The 26627-nt window shown below is 30.4% G+C and overlaps 1 protein-coding gene across 3 annotated transcripts in view; it reads right to left on the reverse strand.

Annotated features, from left to right (window-relative positions):
* The window catches only part of LOC118180927 (dynamin-binding protein-like), a 223125-nt gene that overhangs the window by 85838 nt on the left and 110660 nt on the right, over window positions 1–26627 (reverse strand). For all 3 annotated transcript variants that reach the window (XM_085820798.1, XM_085820800.1, XM_085820799.1), the window contains 4 exons: window positions 22813–22968; window positions 20350–20405; window positions 14945–15086; window positions 4903–5020 (listed from right to left, as the gene is read on the reverse strand). In XM_085820798.1, the coding sequence (XP_085676924.1) occupies window positions 4903–5020; window positions 14945–15086; window positions 20350–20405; window positions 22813–22968 (472 nt within the window). The remainder of the gene's footprint in view (window positions 1–4902; window positions 5021–14944; window positions 15087–20349; window positions 20406–22812; window positions 22969–26627) is intronic.

A 26627-nucleotide genomic window follows, 5' to 3' on the forward strand; every position in this document is an offset into this window, starting at 1 on the left:
CACAATAAAAAGTGTAAGTAGACAGCAAATTTTTAGATTTGGAAACCATTTTAATTTTAAAACCACCCATTTACATCAAAATTTACACTTAAGCCAAAATTTACTTAAAATACACATTTCTGGGAACTCCATAAATGTTTCTTATAAACAAAGATATATATGATATCAGGTTCTTAAAATTACTTTTGTTTTACAGCACATCATTAAAGCACTATTACACATATAAATATTAATAAAAATATCTGATGTGGCCCCCATGACTTCCTTGTATGGCCTTTAAATTATACCAGTTTTTTGTTGCATTTCATTTAAACATCTTTTCTCAAATTTCATTAGAGATATATTTTTCATTCAATTAATTCAGTTCTCCCTTTGAGTCAAGGCAAAAATTCTTAAACACTCAAAACATCTTCATTAAATATTGCAAAATACTGAAAAACATAAAACACTAAATACACGTAAAAACAGTTAAAAGAACAATTTTCACAAATAAAATTTGGATTTCTACCAAAACAAGAAATTCATCCAGCAGGCATGAAGGCAAAATTTTCAGCACACAAAATTGAAAATTAACTTTTGGTCCCATTGGGGGAAAGACACTGAAGTTGCTACACTGACTGAAACTCACTATTTCTATTAAGAGTTTCAAATATAAAGAAATAGTTGCCTCGTGGTAGGCCTAGCACCATGTAAACTTTTAAATTGTTGATAATTCTACAAATATTGCACACAAATTAACTAAAGGCATAAAAACAATGTAATGCAATGACTTTCAAAGTAAAATATGCACAATTTATTATCACACAAAAATAAATAAAAAAAAACTGACCTCACTAAGCTGGGTAACAGAGTATAACTGAGCTGGGTAATATGCATATATATGTAATAAAAACAAACTTAGAAGTAATCCACAATAAATATGAAACTGGCAGCAAAGCCAGATCTTCATTTTTATTTCAATTGATATTTGTAGCCAAAATGTACTTGGCACTCTAATTGTGCCTATTCAAGAACATTTACTATTTCGATACTGTTGTAATGGGAAGAGAGCACGACGAAATACCGTCACAAGAACATAAGCAGAAGTTAAAACGTGCATTCATCCAATACGGAAGCTCACCAATAAAAGGTTTTGGTTTAGGTTAAAAAGGTTTCAGTTCTCAAAATTTTGAGTTAAGTTTCAAATTAGCTATGCCATCAGCATTATGCAAGGGATGTGACACAGATTAATTTAGAAATGACATAGCCCAAAAATGTATTAATTTTAATATTCAGAAAGGAAATATTGAAATTAAAATTCAGGAACAAAGAGGTATACATATATATAATTACAGAACAACTTTTTTAAAAACAAAATGTAAACATGCTTAGAATTTTCGTGCATTAAGCTGCTGAAAAATTATTAAAGACATAAAGTGAGAAATTTAGAACTAATTTTTCAAAAAGACCGAAAATTGAAATTCATAATTAATAAATTTCAAATAATCCTGTAAATGCAACAAAAAATTTTTAAAATGTTAAAACCAAAACTTTTTAAACAAGCAAAACCCCATTAAAAAATTAATCAAGTTTAAAGAAAAATGAACAAAACAGAAGAGGAATTCAACCAATTTCAATAACACTTAATCGGGGGGGGGGGGGGTTTGAAATCAGTTGACATCTCTCTTCTACAAAAATCCTTACTTTTCTGTACCCAGAATTATCCAATGAACTGTTTCAATGTATTTTAATTACAATAGTTCACCCGGAAATCCTGGCCCTTTCCCAAAGCAAGGAAAAAATGAAGTAAATTCTAATTAGAATCTTGTACCGTTAATAAAGAGAATTCTATTTTATTTAAAGAATTGAAGAAATGTAAGTGAAATAATAAAATAACTTCAGTGAAAAAAATTTAAATCAAAATTTTTACCTTTAAACATATAGCATATAAATCTAAAGAATTTAAAACGTTAATGAAATTATAAAACATAGTTGAAAAGACCTAATTAAAACTCACAAGAAGTAATTAAAAACTTCGAGCGCTCTCATTAGACACTAATCGAAACTATGAGATTCATTACAGTAGTGACATACATGTTTCATTGGTGAAATTAAAAGACCTTGGCTAGAAAGTAATCACTCGAAAGGCTAAAATTTGGAACAAAAGATGGAATTTTGAAACCAAAATAAAAACTTTTAAATATGTCAATGAAAATTATTTTAGATAAAGAAAAAGGATTACTTTATTAATTGAATAAAATCATTTTATTTTTGACAAAGAAAAAGATTAGTTTATTGATAGAATAAAATTATTTCATTTTAGACAAAGTAAAAGATTATTAATAGAGCATAGTAACATAGAAAAATCTCGAATCCGGGAGAACAGATGAATTTAGGGAGAGAGCACCAAATCTAGAATGTTAATTTTGAGGTCACCAATTATTTTGTAAAAACAACTATCATATTTTGTTATATCTTGCACATATATACGAGGGCCATCCAGGAAGTAGATTACGTTTCCGTCTGTGTCCGCTAGGGGCGGGGCTAGCGCGGCCATCTTGGGGTCAGAGCGTTGCGCAGCTCAGTCTGCATCTAGCCGTGCTAGTGAGAGGTTCGTGCTGTGCTCCATTCAGATACTGTGACGGTTTGAAATGTCTGCGTTAATTGAAAATCCCGCGAGCTGCGAGGTGCGCTCAGTAATAAGGTTTCTGACTGCAAAAAACTGTAAACCGATAGAAATCTATCGGCAGCTTCGTGAAGTGTATGGGGACAACATTATCACTGAAGGTGGAGTGCGTCAGTGGGTCATAAGATTTCAAAATGGCCGAACCAATGTTCACGACGAAGATCGAAGTGGGAGACCCAGCATAGTGACCGCCGAACTTCTCGAAAAAGTCGATGCTAAAGTCCGTGAAAATCGAAATTTCACAATAACGGAACTTTCTTTGAGTTTTCCACAAATTTCGCGAAGTTTGTTGCATGAAATCATCAGCGAAAAGCTTGGTTACCACAAGTTTTGTGCAAGATGGATTCCAAAAATCTTGACAGAGGACCACAAAAATCAGCGAATGGCTGCAGCGTTGAACTTTTTGGATGCTTACCATAAGGATGGTGACTCTTTACTCGATCGCATCGTTACTGGTGACGAAACATGGGTGAAACATGTGAACTGTGAAACGAAATTGCAATCAATGCAGTGGGGGCACACAAGTTCTCCCCAAAAACCCAAGAAATGCATGCAAACAATGTCGGCAAGGAAGATGATGGCGACTGTTTTTTGGGACAGAAAAGGTGTAATTTTGGTGGACTTCCTGGAAAGAGGCACTACAATAAACTCTCAAAGGTATTGCCAAACTCTCCAAAAACTCAGAAGAGCAATTCAAAACAAGCGCAGAGGAATGTTGAGCTCTAAGATCTTGTTGATTCACGACAACGCCCGGCCCCACACGGCAAATGTCACTCGTAAAGTTCTTGAATCTTTTAAGTGGGAGTTGTTTCCTCATCCGCCGTACAGTCCCGACCTGGCACCGAGCGACTTCCACCTATTCCCAGCAATGAAGAAGTGGCTGGCTATGCAGCGTTTTGATGACGATGCACAGCTGCAAGAAGAGGTAACGAAGTGGTTGAAGGCGCAGGCGGCCGAATTTTTCGACGAAGGAATTTCCAAGCTCGTACATCGCTACGATAAATGCCTTAATTTGTATGGTGACTATGTAGAAAAGTAGTATTTGAGTGTGGCTTTCATCTGTATATAATAAAATTTGTTTCCTATACTTTGTTTATTTTTTTATTCCAAAACGTAATCTACTTTCTGGATAGCCCTCGTATATAAATACATTTGGTGAGACCAACTGAAATGAAAAAGGGAGGTGAACAACTACATTACAGGCCCATATACAAAATCAAACATTCTATGCCTACATTTTTTAGTTATGTGAGATTAACTCTCGCCGAGATATATACATATACACATATAGATGTCATGAAAAAAATCTCTTCTAAATTCTGACTTTAATATCCACTTTGGAAAAAAAAAGTCCTTTATTCTGTCCATACCTACAGATGTCAAACATCGTTCAAATAGATTTCAGATTAGTCAGAATGAATATTTTCATTGAAATATCATACCCAAAATTTTTCATGATTACAATACTTTCTTTACTTCATACAAGGAAGTAACAGCAAAATTTAAGTCATAGAAGAATAAAGTCTTTTTCAAATGCATAAATTATGAAAATATTCTATAAATCTAAAAAAGAAAAAGCTACTCAAGTCACATTTTTAATATAAGGGTACTGTCAAAGCTTTATAAACACATCCTATAAAAAAATTGTTTATGATTTCTTACTATAAATAAAATTATCATTGGAAACCTTAAATTGCGTATGACCAATTAGTTGTAAAACATACAATCTCTGAAATATTTTTATTAAATTAATAAATAATGTCTATCCATATTCTTTGCTTATAAAGAAATGTCTTTAACAAACTGCATTTAAGAATAAAACAAGGACTATTAATTATTATTAGTTTCTTGGCAGGTATAATTCCATTCACAGAGGGAAATAGGTTGTTGTTTGAAATAATAAATTAATTAACCTGATTCAGAAACAATATAAATATAAACACTCACATCAAATTACATGTGGTTTTCAAGATTAAAAAATATATAATAATTAAAAGTGTTAATTTGACATTGATAAAACCCTCAGAGAATACTCGATCATTATGTTTAACCAAAGAATATTTTGACCTGAAATACTGATTAAAAAACACATCAATTTATATTCATATATATGTGCTTTTCAAAGTAAAATAATTTAATTCATATATATGTAGTATTTGTTAAAATATTTCTAAATCAAGTGCTGAAATATACACGCTTCTCAGGAAATAAAATAATAATTATATGTAAATAATTACATTTTTGCTTGTGCTCTTCGTTCTTCCTCCTCTGCTTTCTTTCTAGCAACTTCTTCATCTCTCTGCTTACATTCATGAGCAGTCTTTCCACCAGTAGTTTCTTGCACTTTAAGTTCAGCTATTTTTAATTTAAAAAAAAAAAAAAAAAGGATAAGTATGCATACAAACTAAAAATACCCAGAGGAAAATAATTATACTATATCTAATAATGCTATGAAATTTGAATATAACTGGTAATAAAACTTGCATTCACGTGAGAATCAAACAATTAAACATGTAATCTATGCTATTAAAATCTGTGCACGTCTGCTTGTTTGTTTGTGGCATTATCTCCTCCAGAACAGCAAGGAGTTGAGTTTCAGGAGAGGTACCCCCTCGGATTCCAAAAATTTGTGGAAGCCATTTCGACCATTCACATCTTCGTATGACTTTAATCAGCTGAGATATTAAATAAGAACTAAGAAAATACAAATTTTTCACACTTATTTTTCCCAGTCGCAATAGTCTTGTGCACAGGAGATAAAAATTCACTTTATATTGAAAAGTGTTGCCACTGCTCGCTTTCAAATTGTAGAGTTTGTTAATAAAAAATTTTTAAGTTTTACAAAAGATGAAATAAAAATAGAATTGAAAAAAGTGAAACATAATTATTATAATATAAGGTCATATTCTGACGTTGAAGAAAACACACAATTGCATGTGACATCATTGTATGTCGAAAAGTTTTCCTTAATGTCAGCATTTTAAATAAATAGCTGCTGTTGCCAGCTTATTTGTTTCAGGTTAGGATAACTGGCACAATATGTTATTGCCACATTAATTCTTTAATTGTTATTAAGAAAAAGTTATATTACATTAAATTTAAGTCAAAAAGTCATACCTAACTTGAAGTGTAGAAAGTTTTTTTCCTGGTTTGTCAACATAAAAATTATTTATAAATAGGTTGTTGCTTAGAAAGAAAGAACTGATTTGATTCATATTGATATGTTTTTAGATATTTACTTTTCAGAGGTACATAGAACTTCTAAATTTTGCTTTGACTGCAGCCTGCTCATCTGCAAGCTTCTTTATTAGTAATATAATTATTTATTAAGGTTCAAAAGCTTCAGAATATTCCGAGTATTTCTCAAGAAGCTTAAAATAGGATATAAAATCATCAAAAGCAGAAAGTTACCTAACATGAAAGAAAGGACAAATAAAAAAATGAAGCATAGAGTGGAAATTAATCCTGAAACTAAATTAAAACAGACACGAAAATAAAATAACAAAGTTGATAACTGTTTGGTTTTTGCCAAACAGCACTCAGAGAATTATCAACAGAGCTAAATTTCTGAATTATATTTAGAAGAATTTCAAAAATTATAGTAATCAACAACTAAATTGAAAATTATGTTTTTCTTTTTAAATTGAAAGAAATTTTTAAAAAAAGCATTGATCAAGATATAACCTGTCTCAGCAACACTCAAAAGAAAATGAATACCTTACATTTTACGACACAGTTCAATTTAAATGCACAGTAAAAGGAGTCAATATGTGGAGAAAGACAGTTATAATTATGAATTTAATAAGTAAAATTTCTTAGAAATTCTAAAGATTTTTTTTTTTTTTTTTCTTTTTGTAATGAAAAATAAAAACCAAAAAAACATGATAACAGAGGTAAAATTGCTCAATTAAATGATAAGAAAATTAAGTTTTAAAACCAAAGATAAAAGGGAAAAAATTGTCAAGCCATTACCATCAATCAAAAAATTTTACAAATCCATGACTAATGTATATATATATATATATATATATATATATAGTGGAAAAAAGAAAATAATTAAATAAGAAGTAATATATATATATAAAATTAACAAGCAAGGTAGTTAGTACAATAACGTAAGACCAATTTTGTCTAAATAATGTTTTTGCGCAATATGCTGCAAAATTAAAGATAAGAGAAATTGTAGAAAGCTCGCCAAAAAGTTACCAGGAGCTGTGGCTCCAAGAAAAGTTCAACACATTTTTTTAAAAAAACAATGTCATTGAAGGGTGAAAAATATGCTACACGTTAAATTAAACACAGTAAAATACTAATCTTTGGAAACTAGTAACTGCAAAAATACAGTAAATACCAATCGATGTGACAAGTGTAAAGTTAAAACATAGAAAAACCAATCGATGGTACAAGTAAAACATAAAACTAATATAACATATAAAAAAATACAAAAATACAAAGCGGAAAATGGCAAATTAGCTTAATCCGAAGTTCAACCTGGCTTTTCAAGGGAAATTTCTAGCTGGACGTCGAATTAAGCTAACTCCATTACGCGTTTCGTCGAAACAGACAATTGAAACTTTTGCGTTACAAATTTTAATTAAATAATCGAATTGTCTTAGAAAATTTATTAGTCTCAATTCTCTGTTCCAATTTCCCGATGCGTCCGCACAAAATGACACATTAAGGTGTTAAAAGAACTAAAAACAATTCCGATTTACAAGAATTAAGAAAAATAAAAATAAATAGCTGTCTGCTATTAGTCAAAAAATACAATAACTTACGGGCTGGACCTGCTAGATTAAATAATAATACCTTTATAAATTTTAGAAAACTGAAATTAAATTTAAACGAAAACAAACACAGTGGGTCTTGCTAAGACCAAGAACAAATTTTTTGTAAAAGAAACTGAAAAAACAGACCTGTGGTTATGTAGAGTCCTCCATTGTGGAACAAGTTGAAAGGGGTTGCAATTCCCCTCAGTGTCCTTTATCGCCATCCCACTCGTCATGTGATGTAAGTAGCGGGGAACAATATCTCTGGGGAGTAGCCAATGCGATTAGACTGTCCGTTAGCTGTAACTCATCCCCAATTTTCAAAGGGGGGTCGGGAGTCTCGGGAAGACGTGGAAAGATTACAAAATGGTGTCAGTCAGGTTGTTTGAAGAAAAAAATGCTTCAAGAAGTGAAAATGGCTAATTCAGCTAAAACTACTCAACTAGTTGAAAAGGGGTTGCAATTCCCCTCAGTGTCCTTTATCGCCATCCCACTCGTCATGTGACGTAAGTAGCGGGGAGCAATATCTCTGGGCAGTAGCCAATGCGATTAGACTGTCCGTTAGCTGTAACTCATCCCCAATTTTCAAAGGGGGGTCGGGAGTCTCGGGAAGACGTGGAAAGATTACAAAATGGCATCAGTCAGGTTGTTTGAAGAAAAAAATGCTTCAAGAAGTGAAAATGGCTAATTCAGCTAAAACTACTCAACATGGCCACAAAAGTAAGAGTAAAAAGGAAAAAACAGTCATTTGTTAATAAAAGTCGTAATTCTTCAAGCTAGAGGGCGATCAAGCTACGATGAAAAACGAAAAGGCTCGATTTGTTAATAAAAGTAGTAAAATTGGCCATTAAAGTAATTTAAAACTATTTAAACAATAGCACTAAAAGTATTGTGCCAAAATTTTTTGGAGGAAAGAAAATGTAGTGACAAGAATTATATGTACATTTTTACATTAGATTCTCTGAATCAGCCATCCACTTTATACCGTCCCTTTGGGCTTTAAGCATAAAATATCACTATCTAACTCAAAAAATCTAAAAATTGGTAAGGCTAATGCCAGCTTTTTTTAAGGCATTTGTAATTATTTTATGAGGAATGCGGTTATTTTTCAAGATAGTTATGAAGTATAGTATTTCTTCTTGAAGGTGTTTTGTAGTATTGCAAATGCTTTTTATTCTGAGTAGCTGTGAATAAATTGTGTTAAGGATGACTCTTTTGGAAATATTTGAATTCGAGTTGGTTAATTTTAGTGTTGAAAAATTAAATTCTCTTCTTTTGTCGTAAACTTTGATAAAATTGTAATCAATAATATGTAAATCAAGATACACTACACTATGTTGCACTGTATTGGTATTATTTAGTTTTAAGCATATAGGGTAAATATTAGCAACTTCTATTTTGTTATAGTTATTAAATGCAATGACATCATCAATATATCTATAGATGTGTTGGTAAAATTTATGTTCTTCTTTACTGGGTGAACGGACAAAGGTCAATTCTTTTGTAAAAAGGAATAATTCACAGACAGAACTGGAAAAATTACCTCCCATTGGAATTCCCTTTATTTGTTTCAAGATGCTATTGTTAAATTGAATAAAATTATTGAAAAGCACGCTGGAGAGGAAAAGTTGCCATTTTTCGTTGGTTATAATGGTAGAAATTTGCGGAAATAAATCTGGAAGATCAAGTAAGCTTGTAAATATTTCTTCTAGTGGTAAGGTAGTATAGAGGTTTTCAAAGTCGTAGCATTGGATATGGTCTATTTTGAGTAAATTTATAGTTTTCAGAATTAGTTCGTTACTTGAAATCATCCAGTTGCAATGCAGATTCTTAAAATCATAGTTATTAATAAGGTCACGTATTAGTAGAAGTTTTTGTGCAAAAAGAAAATCTATTTCTTTAAGATAACTTCTGGTACTATTAGCTATGAACCTGAATTTTATCGGAGGCTTATGAAATTTTGGTAGTGCATGGAGATTTGCAAACCTGTTTTTATATTTCTGGGGATGTATTTTAAGTCTTTTATGTAGTGCGTTAAATTTATTGAGAAGAATCTTAGTGCTGGTAGTAATTTTTTGGTAAGTGCATGTGGAATTTAACTCATTATGCAGAAGCTTGAAGTAAAACTCTTTACAAATAACACTAAAATTGATGCTGGCTTTGTCAATCTTTGTAATGATAAAGTTATCTTGCAGTTTTTGAATATGCAGAAGCTTGAAGTAAAACTGTTTACAAATAACACTAAAATTGATGCTGGCTTTGTCAATCTTTGTAATGATAAAGTTATCTTGCAGTTTTTGAATAAGATCCTCTAGATGCTTTTTATTGTGTAAAGAGTTGAAATAAGGTGACTTGAAAAGCAAATGTTGAAATTCTTTAATTAGTGCAGCTTTCCATTCAAGAAAAGTTGTAGTAGGCATATTGGATCTATTACTAGCTAATATGATAAATTTATCAAGATCATTATTGAATTGTTTGAGGCAAAAGTGTTTATTAATACCAAAAGTAGGACGAAATTTGGTGCGAAGTTGCATAAGGGTCCATAATTCTATATCTTCAATTATATTGAGATCTCCAGTAATAACATGCTGGTGGAAAGGATCGACATATTTATTGTAGACAGGCATTCGGCAATTACATATGCTATTTCCTTGTATAAGGTGGTGGTTGATAACAAGTTGACCTAAGGTCTTTTCAAATTTAAAACAGGGTTTAATTTGAAGTTGTTGGTCAGGAAGCAAGTGTTGATACTTTTTAAATATGCTAGGTATTTTTAGCTGATCGTAAGAAGGGTGCTTGAACTGAATAGTGAAAAAAGTTTTTTGTGAAAAAAATTACTATTCTTAAGTTTAAAATTGCAAAAGTCAATAATCAGATCTTTGACTATTTGAAAACATTGAGAAGGTTGATTGATTATTTTAATCAGATTCCATAAGGTAGTATTCTTGAAGGTATGAAGAAGTTTTATGGCGTTTTTAGCGAATTATTTATGTTCAAGGTAGGAATTAAGATTATTAATAATTGATTTGAGATCTTGTGTCGAAAGAAAATTTTTGCTTTTGGAATCACCTCCTCTCGATCCTCTGGTAGTAGTACTGCTAAAAAATCTGAATTTTCCATATATAGAGATTTTTGACTGTCTATTGGTGGTATTACTTAGATAGGCATTTAGTCCGTAAGGATAAAGTGACTTTTTTTGAAGTATGTAAATTGATTCCTTAAACAGTCTAAGTTTTGTGTTTGGTACAATATCAAGCACATTAATTTCTATGTTATCAAAATTATGTAAATGATAATGCTCAAGTATTGCTGTGTGCTGTCTATTTTTTGTGCTATTATTGTTGTTATTTTTAAATTTTTTGATATGAGATCTATGGTTATTAATTCTGAGGTTGAGAGGGTTTTTTATCTGACCAATATACGTGAGGGAACCTTCTTTACAGTTAATTTGGTAGATGCAATTGTAAGTCTTTCATAGTGATTGTGTTTAGAAGTAGAAGGAGGAGGAGTAGCATTAGCCTTACAGGTTTTACAAAGCATGTTGCTTCGTATATACAGTCAAAAGTCGTTAATTCGGACACCCATAATCCGGAATGATCTATAATCCGGACCTCAAAGCTACAAACTTTCTGCGCATGCGTCGCGTTCACGGATGCGCACAGGCGTTTAAGACTGCGCGTAAGACCTTTACATCTGCGAATATGTTTGTGCGCATGCGCGTTTAATGTGCAACGGAGGTATAAGCTAAGCTAAAAATTCAGTTAATGTTGCAAATTGCGTTGTTCCTTAATCTTCGAATTCGATCCGGCTTATTATTTTTTGCAGACTGTTAGAGCAATTTCATAAAAGTAAGCTTGAACTTTCGATTATGTCAAATAGAATTTCCGATATATATTTACTAATATGTAATTTGTATCTACAAAGCGAAAGTATGTTTTGAAATCCAAAATCTGTTTATCAATTTCACGCGGATTGGAAGTTGATCTGTCAGCACTATCCTTATCTTCAGGGCAGATGGTTTATATTTTATTTGGCTTATAATTCCTTTATTAAGTGTAGTATTTCATCTCGATGTACTCCGTCTTTGATATGATTTAAATCAAGTTCCTGGTCATTATAATTCGCTTCCGAGTGAAGAAAGTGACCCAAAGGTTATTGAAAACGAAAACATTTCGATTGACAAATTAGTCGGTATTCTCAACACAGCAATTATAGGACTTCAACAGCGGAACTTTGTAACTAAACAAGAAATTATGTCTGTTTATAGAATTAAAGAGAAAGTATTATCACATAAAATGAAGCAACTTAAACAATTTACATTGAAAGAAATGTTTAATAAAATAAACAAATAAATATTAAGCTTTTTTTTTTTTTTTTTGTAAATTTTGATATTGTTTAGATCATAATTGCTCTTTATTTCATAAATTACGGTTTCATATTTTTAATTTTAGAATTTCTGCATGCCATCTTACGAGATTTAAACTGATGATCTATAATCCGGAAAAATCGATAATCCGGAATCGCCGAAGTCCCGACGAGTCCGGATTAACGACTTTTGACTGTATATATATATAAATTCTAGTACGAATGCTAAAAAAGCTGCTTAAATATTGTGGTTCTGCAAAAACTTAAACTTAAGCAAAATTAGCTGCAATGAAATGTGTTAAAAGAGAAAAATGTAACATTTGATTATTTACAAATAAAAATCAACAATAATAATAAGCTATATGCAAACCTAATTAAGATATATTTAAAACATAGTAAAAGTATTAACTAATTAATTCAGTTAAAAATAAAATTAAGAAGCAGTAAATGGTCAATTAGCTCATTTACTGCTTCTTAATTTTAAGGTCTTTTATTGTTTGTTCTTTCTACTTTACTTTAAATTATACATATATATATGTACTAGGATGACTTGGAGAAAGCTACAACAGATTGACGATGGTTCTATATTATAATTTGGACAGGCTTTACTGCATATTGGAAGGATGGCACTAGAAGACAGATGATTCCACATATAATTTTATTATTCATTATTTATAGTATATATCGTATATAATTTTATTTCTGGATAATGAATTCTGAGGAAACATAGTACTTTTCATTTCACATCATCATTGTGGATCTGCTTATGCATTCCAAAATTTTATACAGATTACAGTTCTAAAACAATGGAAATTTTATACAATATACGCAGTTGATATGAGAAAGCAAATGAAGGGCTTCAGAGGCACAGCCTTGATGTTTCACTATGTCCTGTCATTTGGTTCATAAACTTTCTAATATTTAGATATATAAAAACCTAAAAAATATCCAACTTCAATATCAGAATATATAAAAAAAATGCAATTCGGAAATATGAAAACAAAAAATTCAAACTGACAGTCTCTAAAGTTCTTGAAAAGACAAAAAAAAAAAATTGTATTCAAGATGTCTTATGTTCAAGTTCTTAAAAAGATATCTTGATATCACCTCCAAAATTTTCACAGTTTGTTGTAAAAATTCAATCTTTTGTAAAAACTTAATGTTATTATCAATATAAAACTGTTTCAAAAACATAGATATGAAATTGCATTACATTTAATACATACCTACTCATAATAAAACAAAAATAGCTTCAAATTGAAGAGCAATGGATTAATTGATATACATAACAAACAATACACAATAGTAAACTTTGACACAAATGGGCATGTCCTCTACAATGCAAATCAGCATAATAAATTGTTGATGGCAGGGGAGATGCCCATATACAATTACATGTAAAAGCCTCTGTTCCTTAAAAAAGATAACTATTTTAATATTGTGTGACAAATCAAAGTTAAAATTTAATTTTATGGTCATGAAGATGCTTTTACATCGTACACTTGATATTGAAAAAACCTAAATACACAAAAATTAAAATTCAAGGTAGACAAATATCTTGTATGCTCAAGTTATGCCAAAGATATAATTATTATAACAATATTACCATATAATATTAAAATTTATAATAATAATACAAAATTAAATGTGTATTGTGCATGTGTGTGTGCAAGTGTGGCAGCACTTTGTGTGGAATAATGCTGAGGACATATGTTATTTTTCCTTTCACATCATCATTGCGGGTGCGCTACGCACGCCACGATTTTATACAGGTTACAGTTTTAGAACAAGGGACAATAATTGGCAGAGGCTAAGCTAGCAAAGTAGCGTCCTATCAGCAATACAGGTAAAAGAAAAAGTGCACAATTATCCAATATGGAGACTCACCAAAAAAAGGTTTTGGCTCAGGTTGCTTATTAAAAGAAAGGTTTCAGTTCTCAAAATTCAGAAGAATGTGACTAGTAAAAAAAATATACCTACTCAGTCAGTTTTCTAACCATAGCGATTCTCCTAAGTAAAAAGAAAAATTTAATTTGGGTATTAAGAGTATTCCTAATATGTAAACTCAATAAAACATACGTACATCTAAAAATTATAATTTAAACTAGCAATAGTCCTTAATTACCCCTCTTCTCCATTCTAAAAATAGTAATAATTTTTCTGGACTGCATCACTTCTAGATCTAGGCTATGTCACATGGTTTGCATAACGCTAATGGCATAGCTAATTTGGAACCTGAACTCAAAATTTTGAGAACTGAAGCCTTTCTCTTAATGAGCAACCTATAGAGGCGTTCGGTATTTTTTGGAAGCATGCAAGATGAAAAATTAGCAACAGCCTTTGCCTGGAATCGAACCACGGATCTCTGGAATACTTGCCCAGCGTGCAGAACCACTACACCATGAAGGCACGCTAAGAAAGAGGGAGGACTACCTTATATACTCCCCTTTTTTTAAAGGGCGACTGGGGTTTTTTAGGGGACCCAATCGGCAAATCCTGGATGTGCAGAATCCTCATCCAATGCCCTTTTAGTTCTGGCGCCACTGTAGAGACATTTAGGTATTTTTTTGAAGCAGGAAAGATGAAAAATTAGCAACCACCTTCGCCGGGAATCGAACCACGGACCTCTGTAATACTGGCCCAACGTGCAAAACCACTACACCATGAAGGGACGCTAGGAAAGCGGGAGAAATACCTTATATAACCTAAACAAAAACCTTCTCTTGGTGAGCCTCCATACTGAATAATTGTGCATTTTTGCTTATTGCTCTGTTGCCGCCAGGATGCTATTTCACGTGGTTAGTCTTTATCAGCTATTGTCTATTGTTCTGAAAATATAATCTGTATAAAATTGCAGGGTGCATAGCACACTCACAATGATTTGAAATGAAAAAGAATATGTGTCCTTGAATTTATTATCTAGGAATAAAATTATGCACCTATTAATTATCAACTTTATATTTGAGCAACAAATTAAATTTTTTTTTAAACTTAATAAGTTTCTGGAGAAATTTGGAAATTTAAATAATTAAAAAAGAATAATTTGAGTTTAAACACTATCAAAATAACTGGCAGTCAAGCATATTTTAAAGCTATCAGCATTTATACAAAATTGTAAATAATGAAATAATCATAAAATAAATACATTGCAGCAATTCAATTTCTTCTTTAAGTTGTTTAATGTCTTCATTAAGTTGGGCTAACTGTGTCTTAACTTCCTCTGAGATAAAGTTATTTGAATTTCGAAGGTTTTCATTTTCAAGCTTTTTTTTACAGGCTAGACGTATCTGAAATTACAAATTACTATTAGAAAATTTCATAAATATAACCCAATAAACAACAAATGAAAATGCAATTTATATATGGACATAACATCTGTAGTACTGTAAAAGAAATTTCAAATGTCAAGTAACAGATAAAAATGCAATTCATAAGTACATATATATAGTATGACCATTTAAAAAGAAAAATATATGGGGAATTGATACACAACTATTTTTAAAAGAGAAAATTGTAAGTACGTAAATTAACACCTGGTAATTTTTGAAAAATGCAAAAAGAAAATATAAACCTTTCAGTGTTAAACATGATACTATTTGCTTTCACAAAAACACACAGCAGACATTTAAAATACTTTATCATGTGTATGTACTTTAAATTGTTTAAACTGATTTAATTTTTTTAATAATTTACAAAAGAAATTAATATTCTTTGATAATGTATATCAGACATAAGAATATGCATACATAAAAATATATTAACTTTGAATAAACTTTGAAATACAGTAAGACCCCGCTTAACGCGGGGGATACGTTCCATCAAAGTAGAGCGTAATGCGAAACAGCGCTAAACGAGGCTATCTTTACATGTAAATATTGGGGTTAGGGGAAGATGGCTAGGAAATTGGTTAGGTATTAAATTTAAAAAGTATGTTTTTTTAATAAAAATAAAACCAAACATTTATTTCTTAAAGCCCAAATCAATACCACATTATTATTTCTTGCAAAAATAAAAACAAAATATAAATAACAAAACGAATATTCTTAAAAAAAAAACAAATAAAATTCTCAGTCAGTCATATTTAGTTAGCCTTCCGCATTTTCAGTGTTCTGCATTTTTGTGACAAAAGCATCTAATGTTGTTTGCCTTTTTCTTTTGCGATGTTCTCTTAAAAGTTCTTCATAAACGGATAGAGCATCTCTAACACCACGCCTTACTTTTGAGCTCCTGTCCAAATTCGGATCATTTACAATGAATTGATCCATTATTTCAGTTATGGTAGACAAACTCCATTTTACAAACGCCATCGAAAGTTCTTTTTGCTCTTCTTCTGAATCACTGCTGTCAACATTTTTGTTTTCTTCTTGTTCAGTTAATTCCTTGAGCTCATCATGGAAAGACTAGCCGCTGCTTCTTGAATTATTTCTTCGACATCTTCCACATTTACCCCTTCAAAATATGTCTGTACAATACCGCACCAAACAAGAAATACAAGTACACTCTTTCGGATATGTATTTGAAACCTATCGCTGCATAATATTTCGGGGAATCCCCGTATGCTGCGAGCAATTTCGTGGAATCCCCGGGTTGAAATAGAAGAGCGCTAAACCGAAACAGCGCTAAGCGGGGTCTTACTGTAACTATTATTTTGAGGACCGTATGCGGTCCTCAAAATAATTTTATGCTGGCTGCGAATACATTTTCCATAAATTTATTAGCATTATTATGACAAGAATTTAAAGAAAAGGTTTAAGATTTTAATGGTCTGAAGTCCAGTTTTACATTATATTCATTACCAAAAATGAATTTAACTCTTCAGAAAATCTAGAAATAGATTTAATTAAGTTACGCTGTGATATAAATCTTGTTCAGAGATTTTGAGATACAAAGTTGATTAACTTCTATTAGTACTTGTCAAAAGATAAATATTTTAAGTTACGAATTTTTGCAATAAAAATACTCCCTTTGTTTTTTTTGGAGATTTACATAGTTTTTTTTTTTTTTTTCCTGTAGTTTGAAATTAATAAGTCTACGAAAAGAACTACACTGACGATGAATATCTATAATTTGTGATGAAACCTTTTATTAATTTCCCTTGAAGATTACAAACTTCATGAAAATCGAAACATCATGAGGTGGCTTAGCTGAAAGGTGTAGTAAGAAATGAAAATGTTTGCAATAATTTACATACAAATATTATTTTTTCTTTTTGCATCATAGAAAAAATCTAATAAATAAAAGAAAAAGACAAGGTTGTCATTCTTTATTCTCCAGTCTTGTTCCTCTTGGAAAGCTTTAGTATATTTCTTTTTAGTTTCAATTAAAAGCAAATAACTTAGTTCAATATATTATTATTAGTTGAATAAATGCCAGTCTGAAAATTTTGATATTTAACTGTCAAATTTTAATATTCAGCTGTCTGTTTGAATTCCAAATTGTGAGCAACAGAAATGTCTTGCAGATACCAAATTTAGAATTCAGGCAAAATATAAATTTGATATTTTTCTTTGCATTATTTTTATTTGTATCCAGTAAAAAGTATTTACAAACAACTAGTAAAAAGTTTTTAATTAAAAAATTTTGTTTTGTTAATAAAATTAATCCTGCCCCCTTTTTTGCTACTCATCAGCTACTTTCAAATTGTGCATTGATTGGCTCATGTGCAATGTAAATTTGAGACCACTTTTGTAAAGTATCATTTACGTAATATGTCTTCTTGTGTTGTAATAAAGTGCCATAAAATTCATGGAAATGAGAAAAACAGTGATATTGTATTTCATATTTTTCTAAAGGGTAATTTGTCTTTTGGCAAAAAAAAATGAATACCTGTGTCGAAGACAGGATTCTATTAATGTAAAAAATGCAAGAATTTGCAGCGAACATTTTCTATGCAAGATTGTGAAGATAACATGAAAAATGGTTTGTTTGAATTGTCACAAAAGAAACATCTAAAATCCAATACTGTGTCAATAAATAAAAAAGATTAAGCAATTCTCTTTAGCAAAGTTGTTTTCTCAAAGACAAATGATCTTGTATTTATTTAAATGTAATGTTATGTAATGTACGTGTGTAAATGTCAGTTAGACAATTATTTTTATAATACCTATTGTAGTGGCAAATTGGAAGAGAAACATGCTAATGGTAAAATTTATAATTAGGTTAAAAAATCAATCATAGATTAGATTAAATTTTGAATAAAACTATTGATTTCAAGGTAAGTCAAACATATGTTCCTCTTCTTTAGCTGCAGGCATGAAAAAAAGAAAAAGACATATATATTCAAAAGTAAGCCTTTTTTTTTTTTTTTTTTGCCTAAATTTAAAAAGCTGTTGTTATAGTCATAGAAAGAGTAACACAATTTTCCCACTTAGTATGCACTTGAAGAAAAGATAATGAATGCCATACTTTTTTTTTTCATGATTTAATAATAAATGCAAAAATACTTACAACTTTTAAGAAAACATAGTTCATTTTATCTATTATTTTTATTAAAAAATAAGTGTTATTAACTTAGTAAGTGTTATTAAACGTTACAAATACTTACAGTAGTAACATCTTCTCTTCTAAATTAAAGCTATTTTTTTTTAAAAGTTTTTTTAAAAGCAAAGTTTTTAAAAGCAAAGTTTTTTTAAGCTGCTTTTTTTCCTCAAGTTTAAAATATTTATTTCTTTGCTGCAAATCATGTCTTTGCAGTCAGTGTTAACATGACTATGTCATCACTTCTCACTAACTGTTTTTGGGGCAGGAGCTCTATGAACTAGCCCTTCTCTTCTAAGTTTAGTTAATGGGAGCAAGAGAGTTGTGTGCATTATATTTTTCACTAATTCATGATCAGTTCTGAAACATTACTATTCTGTATCAGAGTCTTTATATCATCATTTTTTTTCCCTTTCTAGAACACTTCTTCCATAACTTTTGAAAATTTCAAACTTTTATAACAGACATATTTTTACATGTTAGAAAATTAATGTCCCATAAAAGAATATTTATTATATTACGTATCCCAATAAAATTTAAAAAATCAACTATTAAAATAAAATGCTGAAAAAATGTATAAAAACTTATGATACGGAAAAAATAAAAAATGATGCAATAGATTTCAATGATACAGTGACATCAAAACCTTGAAACTACATTTCCCAGCAGCAATGTTAAAGGAAGAAGTGATTTTGTTTAAGACCAACATACTTTTTCAAAAAACTTACAAAATCATTTAATTATTATTCTTTTATTATCATTCTTGTTTAACAAAGGGCAAAGAATTTGTTATTCAGTTTGAGAATTATTCAAAATTTTGAAAATTATTCATTTTCAGATGTTCAAATTTTAAAATTATACATGTCTAGTGGATGCAAAAAATCAAGAAATTTTCAAAAATGTGAAAAATTAAAAGTATTACACAAATTTCACAAAAAAAGATTGTTTCTTGCTCTATCTAACAGTGCAAAATGTAAATTTCAGTGGTTTTTCAGCTTGTTCATTAAACAAAGACATGTGCAAAAATCATTTCAACATTAAATTAAAAAAATAAATAAATTAAACTTTTAAAAATTGCTCCACAACATTGCAATGTCATCCACAAAATTTGAACTCAAAACTCATTCAGAATGCAGTAAGTTAAAAATTTATGATAAGCTTTTGACACTAGCGAAAAGAACCATGCATTAACTAAATAAAATCTTATAATAATATACTTATGTACATGCATTTGTTTCCTTTAAATGATTGATTAAAATTTTTTTTTGAATTAAAAAATTCAGAGTCAGAATTTCTCAGAAATTTACAAATTTAACTGCAACTGAATATTTAGGGTATTTACGTATTTCGCGTTGACCTGAAAGTTGGCTACCATAGAATAGCAAAAGTTAGTGGAGATCCTGCCAAGGCTGTTGCCAATCATTCCTATGGATTTCTAAAGTAAATATGCCTCTTTATTAATAAACAAACAGTGTTTGACTGGCTTCAGTTCTGTGCTTGGTAAAAAGGCTTTTGCCTGTTTCTATTTCTCCCCTTTAGTTTTATTCGAAGCTCTGCTTAAAATGCTACGAGTATAAACTTCTCGTAGGTAATTGTTCTAATCTTTTATTGTTCTGTTAGCCATATGCAGCTAACAATATTGTGTCCATCAATACACATTTTTTATAGTAGGATATGATAACTTTGAAAATAATCATCTGTTTGTTATACAGTAGAGGCAGGTCACAAATTTTAATAGATTTTTTTAATGCAAGAAAAATGTATGGCAATAACAGCTATACCGACCTTCATAAAAACAATACATGGAGAACAATACATGAGAACAATTATCCAGAATTAATCACGTATACATCAGATGAAAGCACAGATATTGTAAATGTGTTCTTATTTTCCACTTAGCTGCTACTAAATTGTGCAGCTAGGTGACAGTTTCACAATCAATGGGAAAATAATTAAGCATCATTTTTAGTTTCAGGATTTATTCAAGGAAAATTGTTTTTAAATCTTTTAAGTAAAAAGTAGAATGTTTCATTAATTTAAATAGGAACCATCCATATAGCTGAAATACTGTACCTCTAGAGCTTTTTCTTTCTGCTGCAATGTATTTTTTATATCACTTTGATCAAAACCTAGGAAAAATGAAAAATCTTCATAACTGATCAAATGTAAATAAAAAAAAAAATAAAATAAAGTCTTAAACAAGGGGAGGGGGAAAACTTAATTTTAATTGTTTAAATTTAGAAATATTCTAATTAAAACTTGCAGTAAAGACAAATTTTCAGTCTGCATATAAATTGTTGTGAAATGCCCAGCAGCTGCGCATTGAGATAGCTTCCCACAAAGTGGGTCGAAAACAAAGTTCCTCCAGCGAAGCCGGAAGAGAAGTTCGTCAGTTGAGTAGCAAGAATCAATGGAGGGCTTAGGGTTGCCAGAAATATACAGGGAAAGGCAAGGTTGACAGATTTGGCATGAAATTGACCATTTGGGGATATTTGGCAACATGTCATAGACGGAGCGAGAACATTCTAGAATGCACTTTTAGTGGTTTTCCTGGGAATATTTTCAAAAGTAGATTAAAGCCCTATATATCCTGCCTGCAGAATTGAAGACACTAATTTCTTCCCAGGATCTATATATCCTGGGAAGAAATTAGTGTCTTCAATTCCGAGATTAGCTTCAAAGCGAACAACCGAGTCAGGAGCCGTACCTTAGTGCTTTGCCATGAAGTTGTCTTCACTTTTATACCCTGAAGGTTGTGTTGCTGATTGTTTAAGCGTGTTTATCGTATTTTTTTCAACAAGCATAAATATGTCTTTGGAACTATCCTGTATAATAGGGCTTACTGGTGAATAAATTGTCTTTTGATTCTTCATCGGGTGTTATCATCAATTACTCCAAATCCATGAACCAGTAGAATGCAACAATTATAAGAGGGAAAGAGATAATCTTATTCAAGAATATAATTACTTTGTAAGAACAATAACAAGATTCCTTAATATACAGTTATCATAAGCAAGATATCACCATATCTGTTTGTACACCTTAACATGAAAGTAATTGTAATATAAAATACATAATTTATAAGTAAATAAGAAATCCAGAAATTGTTCTATTGAAAGCTTATATAGCCTGCTACACTATAAAGGGGATTTTCAATCAAATTAATATAAGGAAAAATACCTAAACAGTAGACAGCACATTTAATAAAATTGCATAGAAACAGGTATTTACAAAATGGTATGATGTTATTAAACATATAACTAAAAAGAACATTCAGTGATTTCTGAGCATTATAAATGTCCCTTAAGTGAGCAATTATATTTTGTTCTTTAATAAAGTACATAAATTTTGACTAATTTTACTTGACATTAGAATGATTATCATCAATAGGGATGACAAATCAGTCCCTAAGTTCTACAAAAAGCTGCATTAACAACAGACAGCTGAAGAAATTTTGCCATTTTATGCAACAGCATATTTTTTTGCTTCATGCAACATCATATTTTGTTGTCCTCTTCCTTTAAAAAATATTTAAATTATTTTTTATAGACTCTGACAAGTACCAAGACTTCAAAATTACAGTATCCATTAATGGAAATTCATAAATTAACAAAAGTTTATCACAAACTATATTTTGTAAAGAAAGTAAAAATTGTTATCAACTTGCACACATTACATAAGTCTTGTCATATCATTTAGAGTGAAGAACTGCTTTACTGAAACATATAACAACAGTATCTTTTTAAAGGATTTTAAAATTTGCATTGTGTTTTAAAATAACTTCCTAAATTTCAGCTTTAAAATGTAAATCGGTTTTTTAAAACAAACCTGTTTCTTTCTCCTTTTATATTCATAAAATCACAAACAATATTAGTATAGTTAAATCCTGATAAATTTCACATTCCACTGAAATCAAGTAAACAACTTTCAAAAGAATTTCAACTGCTATAGGATCTGATAGGAGGTTAAGTTTGTTCATTGTTTATAACTTTTATATGTGAACACTCTTCAGTCTTCTGTAGCATTAGAAACAAAGTTTTGTATATGGGAAACTATTATAAATTTGGCAAAGAGTTTAATCATTGGTATCTGTGATCTAATCATCAGTATCTATGATAGCCATCTTGATGAGTAGGAGAAATTTAGTCATATTATCCTTATAACAAGATGACATACCATACATTAATTTTTTTTGTTTCAGGATATTATGCATACATATGAAAGTACAATATTAAATACAACATAATAAAACATAATTTAAAATAATTTTAGTTTTTAAAAATGTACAGAATGCTGACTTATTTTATGTAAAAATGTAATTAATGGCATCCAACAAAAAAGAAACTTAAATGGCAATTTTGTAACTTATTTTTCACATTATATTTCAATTTCATATAGTTTAAATTAATGCTGCCATCCTATGAAAGCTATTGTGGCACTGGATCAAAACACTTGATCTCTGACATTTAACATTTCATATAAACTAATAAGGTAAATATTAATTACACACATTAAGAATTTCAATGAAGTACTTACAATCAGTATCTGAGCTACTCTGACTTGACACTGATGTCACTGATAACCTAGTAGAGTTTGCAGATACACTAGAACTGTTTAACAAAGAGGTATTTGGGGACTGGGAGGCAATTGAAGGTGGAGGTGGCCTTGCAGGTGTATTGACAATGCTAGGTACTAAAAAAATATATTTTTATTCAAAACAAATCTTCATTCCTTCTGATTAGTATAAAAAGCACAGTCTGGCAAACATGAATTTATTTTTCTTAGCTTATTAAATGAATTACTGATAATATTATTTCAATAACCATATCATAAAACAAAATAAAAATTTTAAGAAACATCTTGAATTTTTGAATTAAAAAGGGCTGATTGATACTTATGCATTATTAGTGCAACCAACTTGGTAATGTTTTCCAAATGTGCCCTATTCTGGAACCCCACCAAAACAGTTAGTTCTTCGGTCAACCAATTCTTCAATTTTAAGAAACAATGTCACCATTTTCATACGCATTCCTTTTGTTGCATTCCAAGTTGCAGTGGTTTTTGGACATAAATCATGATACTTTTTGCCTCAAATTTAATTTTAAAATATGTGCTTGAGAGATTTGCTCACAATGGCAGAAATAATAAGTATGATAAGTATTCTATTTAAACAAACTTGACGAACTATTATTTCATCTTGTCTAATTTTTGGCTTTCTTGGTCCATTATAATTAAAATTCTGAAAAATCAATAATACAGAGAAAATAATGTTTATTAAATTATTATTGCCAAAACATCTAGTAATATATTTTCTCCTTTTGGGATTATGTAATTATCAACACATTTATCTTAGAAAGTAACAATCCTTATTTTCTTGGTATGATCTGATCTATGTGCTTTGATAAAGAACCCGATTATCAAACAATCATGTTAGCTATGCAAGACATGATTTCCTTGTAAAATATTTTGGTATTTACATATTATCTCATTGATTGTAGAACTGCTTTCAAGCAATATGATTTAGCACCACTTATAGATAGGCATGATATCACACCACAATTGCACTTTCGTTTGATGTAACCCCCAACTGATCCTCAGTAAGCCATTGTTTCTTTTATTCAACAAGGATATAAATTAATTGTTACTGTTGTATTTTTTCCTTGTATTTTGAAAACAGTTATTAAAATTTGAGACCTTCAAAGTTATGGAATTGTACTATCCAAAAGAGTGTGCATTAATGAACATGATATGGTACTTTATTTAAAAACAGATAAACAATGGCAATGAAATGCGAAAAATTATGACAAAGATCACCCATTTAAACTAGAACATGATTTGAAGGCTATGGAAAACATTTTTTTGACTGAACTTCCAATTCATATACAAATCAAAAGAATTAACATTTGTTGAATGGGGAAAAGAACAACTGGATATGGCTGACAAAACAATAATAGATTGAACCTGGTGAAAGTCTGTGCTCATACTGCTCTAAACAGATCTTCTAGTAAACTCTGGGCAGGTTTTAATGAATTGCTTTACCAGTTAATCTAAATGCTTGAATTAATATTTATATAATTTTTTGGTACTTACATACTATGACAACTACCTAGATATCTCACCAAAACTGGCAACCCTTATAGGTTATACAGGTTAACCCTAACATAGGTTATAGAGGGTGCTAAAATAAAGGGTATTATCTCGCGTTTGCTTTACCACACTTTTTTTTGCTACATTTATGCAAAATATTATGTTTAGGTTAAACATATGAAACTTTTTGTGATTATTTTTTTCCCAATGGATATCAACATTTTCTAACTTCCTTCAAATGAAGAAGCAATAGACTTTTTCAGAGAGGCTGGAATTTTACCCAAAGAACACGTTTGTAAAAATGGCCATGATATGAAGTTTTATAATTCAGGATTTTATTGGAGATGAAAAGTCAAAAACTGTCAAAAATTTGGTGTCCGAACTGGTACATGGTTTGAAAACAGTGATATTGAATTTTTAAAAGCTTTACAATTTATTTTTGGGCATATGACCAGTCATCCATTAAATGGTGCAGACATCAGTTGGATTTATCCGATAAGACTGTTATTGACTGGAATAATTATATGCATGAAGTGTGTGTGAAGGATTTGGAGGATACTTTTCCCCTTTATAATTCAGGCTTTTATTTTTAAAAGAATTTGTAAACATAAACCAAAAAATGCCAATGAAGATTTTTATCGGCAAATGTTGCTAAGGTAGTTGTCATAGTATGTAAGTACCAATTTTTTTTTATGTGTTGAAATTTGTAATTTGTATCTTTTGATTATATAAGTAAAAGAATGGTGTGTGATTGTTTATTTAATAAAGAGGCATCAGTTCCTTCAGAATTTCACAAAAACAAATGGCACAACTTTGGTGGGATCTCTGCCAACTTTCATGGTTGATGGGATGTTATGGAAATACTAAATTTTCCTCTAAAGAAGAAGCAAAAACTAATGATCAGTATATGGTTGTAATCATATACTGATTTTCAAATTCATTTTGTAATTTTCTAATTTTTGATTATGAAAACAAATGTTATGACTCCTTTTTTTAAATCAAACAACTCAAAACAAATTGAGCACTGTGTATTTTAACTTATTGAAAGTACTGTGATATAAGATTCAGACTGTTATAAAAACACAGATCAACAGTAACAGAAATATATAATGTGGTGATCAGAGCAGTTATGCACTAAAAAACAAAATTTTAAGTGAAAGAAATCTCTAGACCTTGTTACTGAGTTATGTCTTTTAATCATTCACTTATATTTTTCCTTTAAATCATGGAAAGAAAAAAATTCACATACTTCTAGGCTTTATAGGGCAATATGGCATGAAAAGTAATATGATTATAATAGAAAACAAAATTTATTAAAAGACAAAGAGATAAAAAATCATAAATAACATTTCATTAATACGAAAACATATACCTTTCTTTATCAAATGCTTAGCTTAAAAAATACATATATCTTAAAAGAAGCAGGCATATTTTTACTTCCTCGTACGAAGGAAGTATTGTAATTGCGAAAAATTTCGGGTATCATCTTTCAATGAAAATATACATTTTGACCGCTATTGAATGCAATTTAACAATATTTTTGCGTGACATTTGTGCATAAGGACAGAATATAGGACTCCTTTTTCCCCAATAAAATAATAAAACTGATTTAAAATGAATTCTGAAGAGATTTTTTTGTGGCGTCTGTATGTACGTATCTTGCATAACTCAAAAACAAGTAGCCTCAGAACATTGAAATTTTGTATACAACATGTAGATGTACACCTCCCACTTTGGTTGCAGTCGGCTGCGCTGAAAGTACATATATGTAATAAATTCAGGCTCGGAAGCAATGACCAGGAGCAGGAATTTGGATGGCATAGATGATCCATTATGACTAGGAAATAGGAGGGAAATGCAGATTAACCACTTGCACTAAAAAGACGTGCCATGCACGTCGAGATGCTTTTGTCTCGGTGCACACGTCGCCTAACAACGAGATTGTTTATTTCTTGATTTACAGCTCTAGATTGCAATCGCAGAGTGGAGTAAATGAGACACTTTACCACTTGTTATATTGTAGCACACGGCACCGCAACCATGAAGTTTAGTCCTAGCGCAAGTGGTTAAAACTTCAGTTTTATTTTCAGCTACACACAAGTCAGCATATTAAATGTGCCTGTTCTAAAAGGCTTACATTTTTTATAACTTTGTAGTAAGAAAGCAGCAGCAGATGACAGCAGTTCAGCTAAGGCAAAGCATGGAAGGAAAGTGCGTAATGTTCAGGATGAAATCTCAAGTCAAACTGAGTTAGTTTTTGTTCT

Source organism: Stegodyphus dumicola, chromosome 7, assembly GCF_044657685.1.
Source record: "Stegodyphus dumicola isolate Sdum_Otavi_A_Nest chromosome 7, ASM4465768v1".
NCBI classification, from domain to species: domain Eukaryota; kingdom Metazoa; phylum Arthropoda; class Arachnida; order Araneae; family Eresidae; genus Stegodyphus; species Stegodyphus dumicola.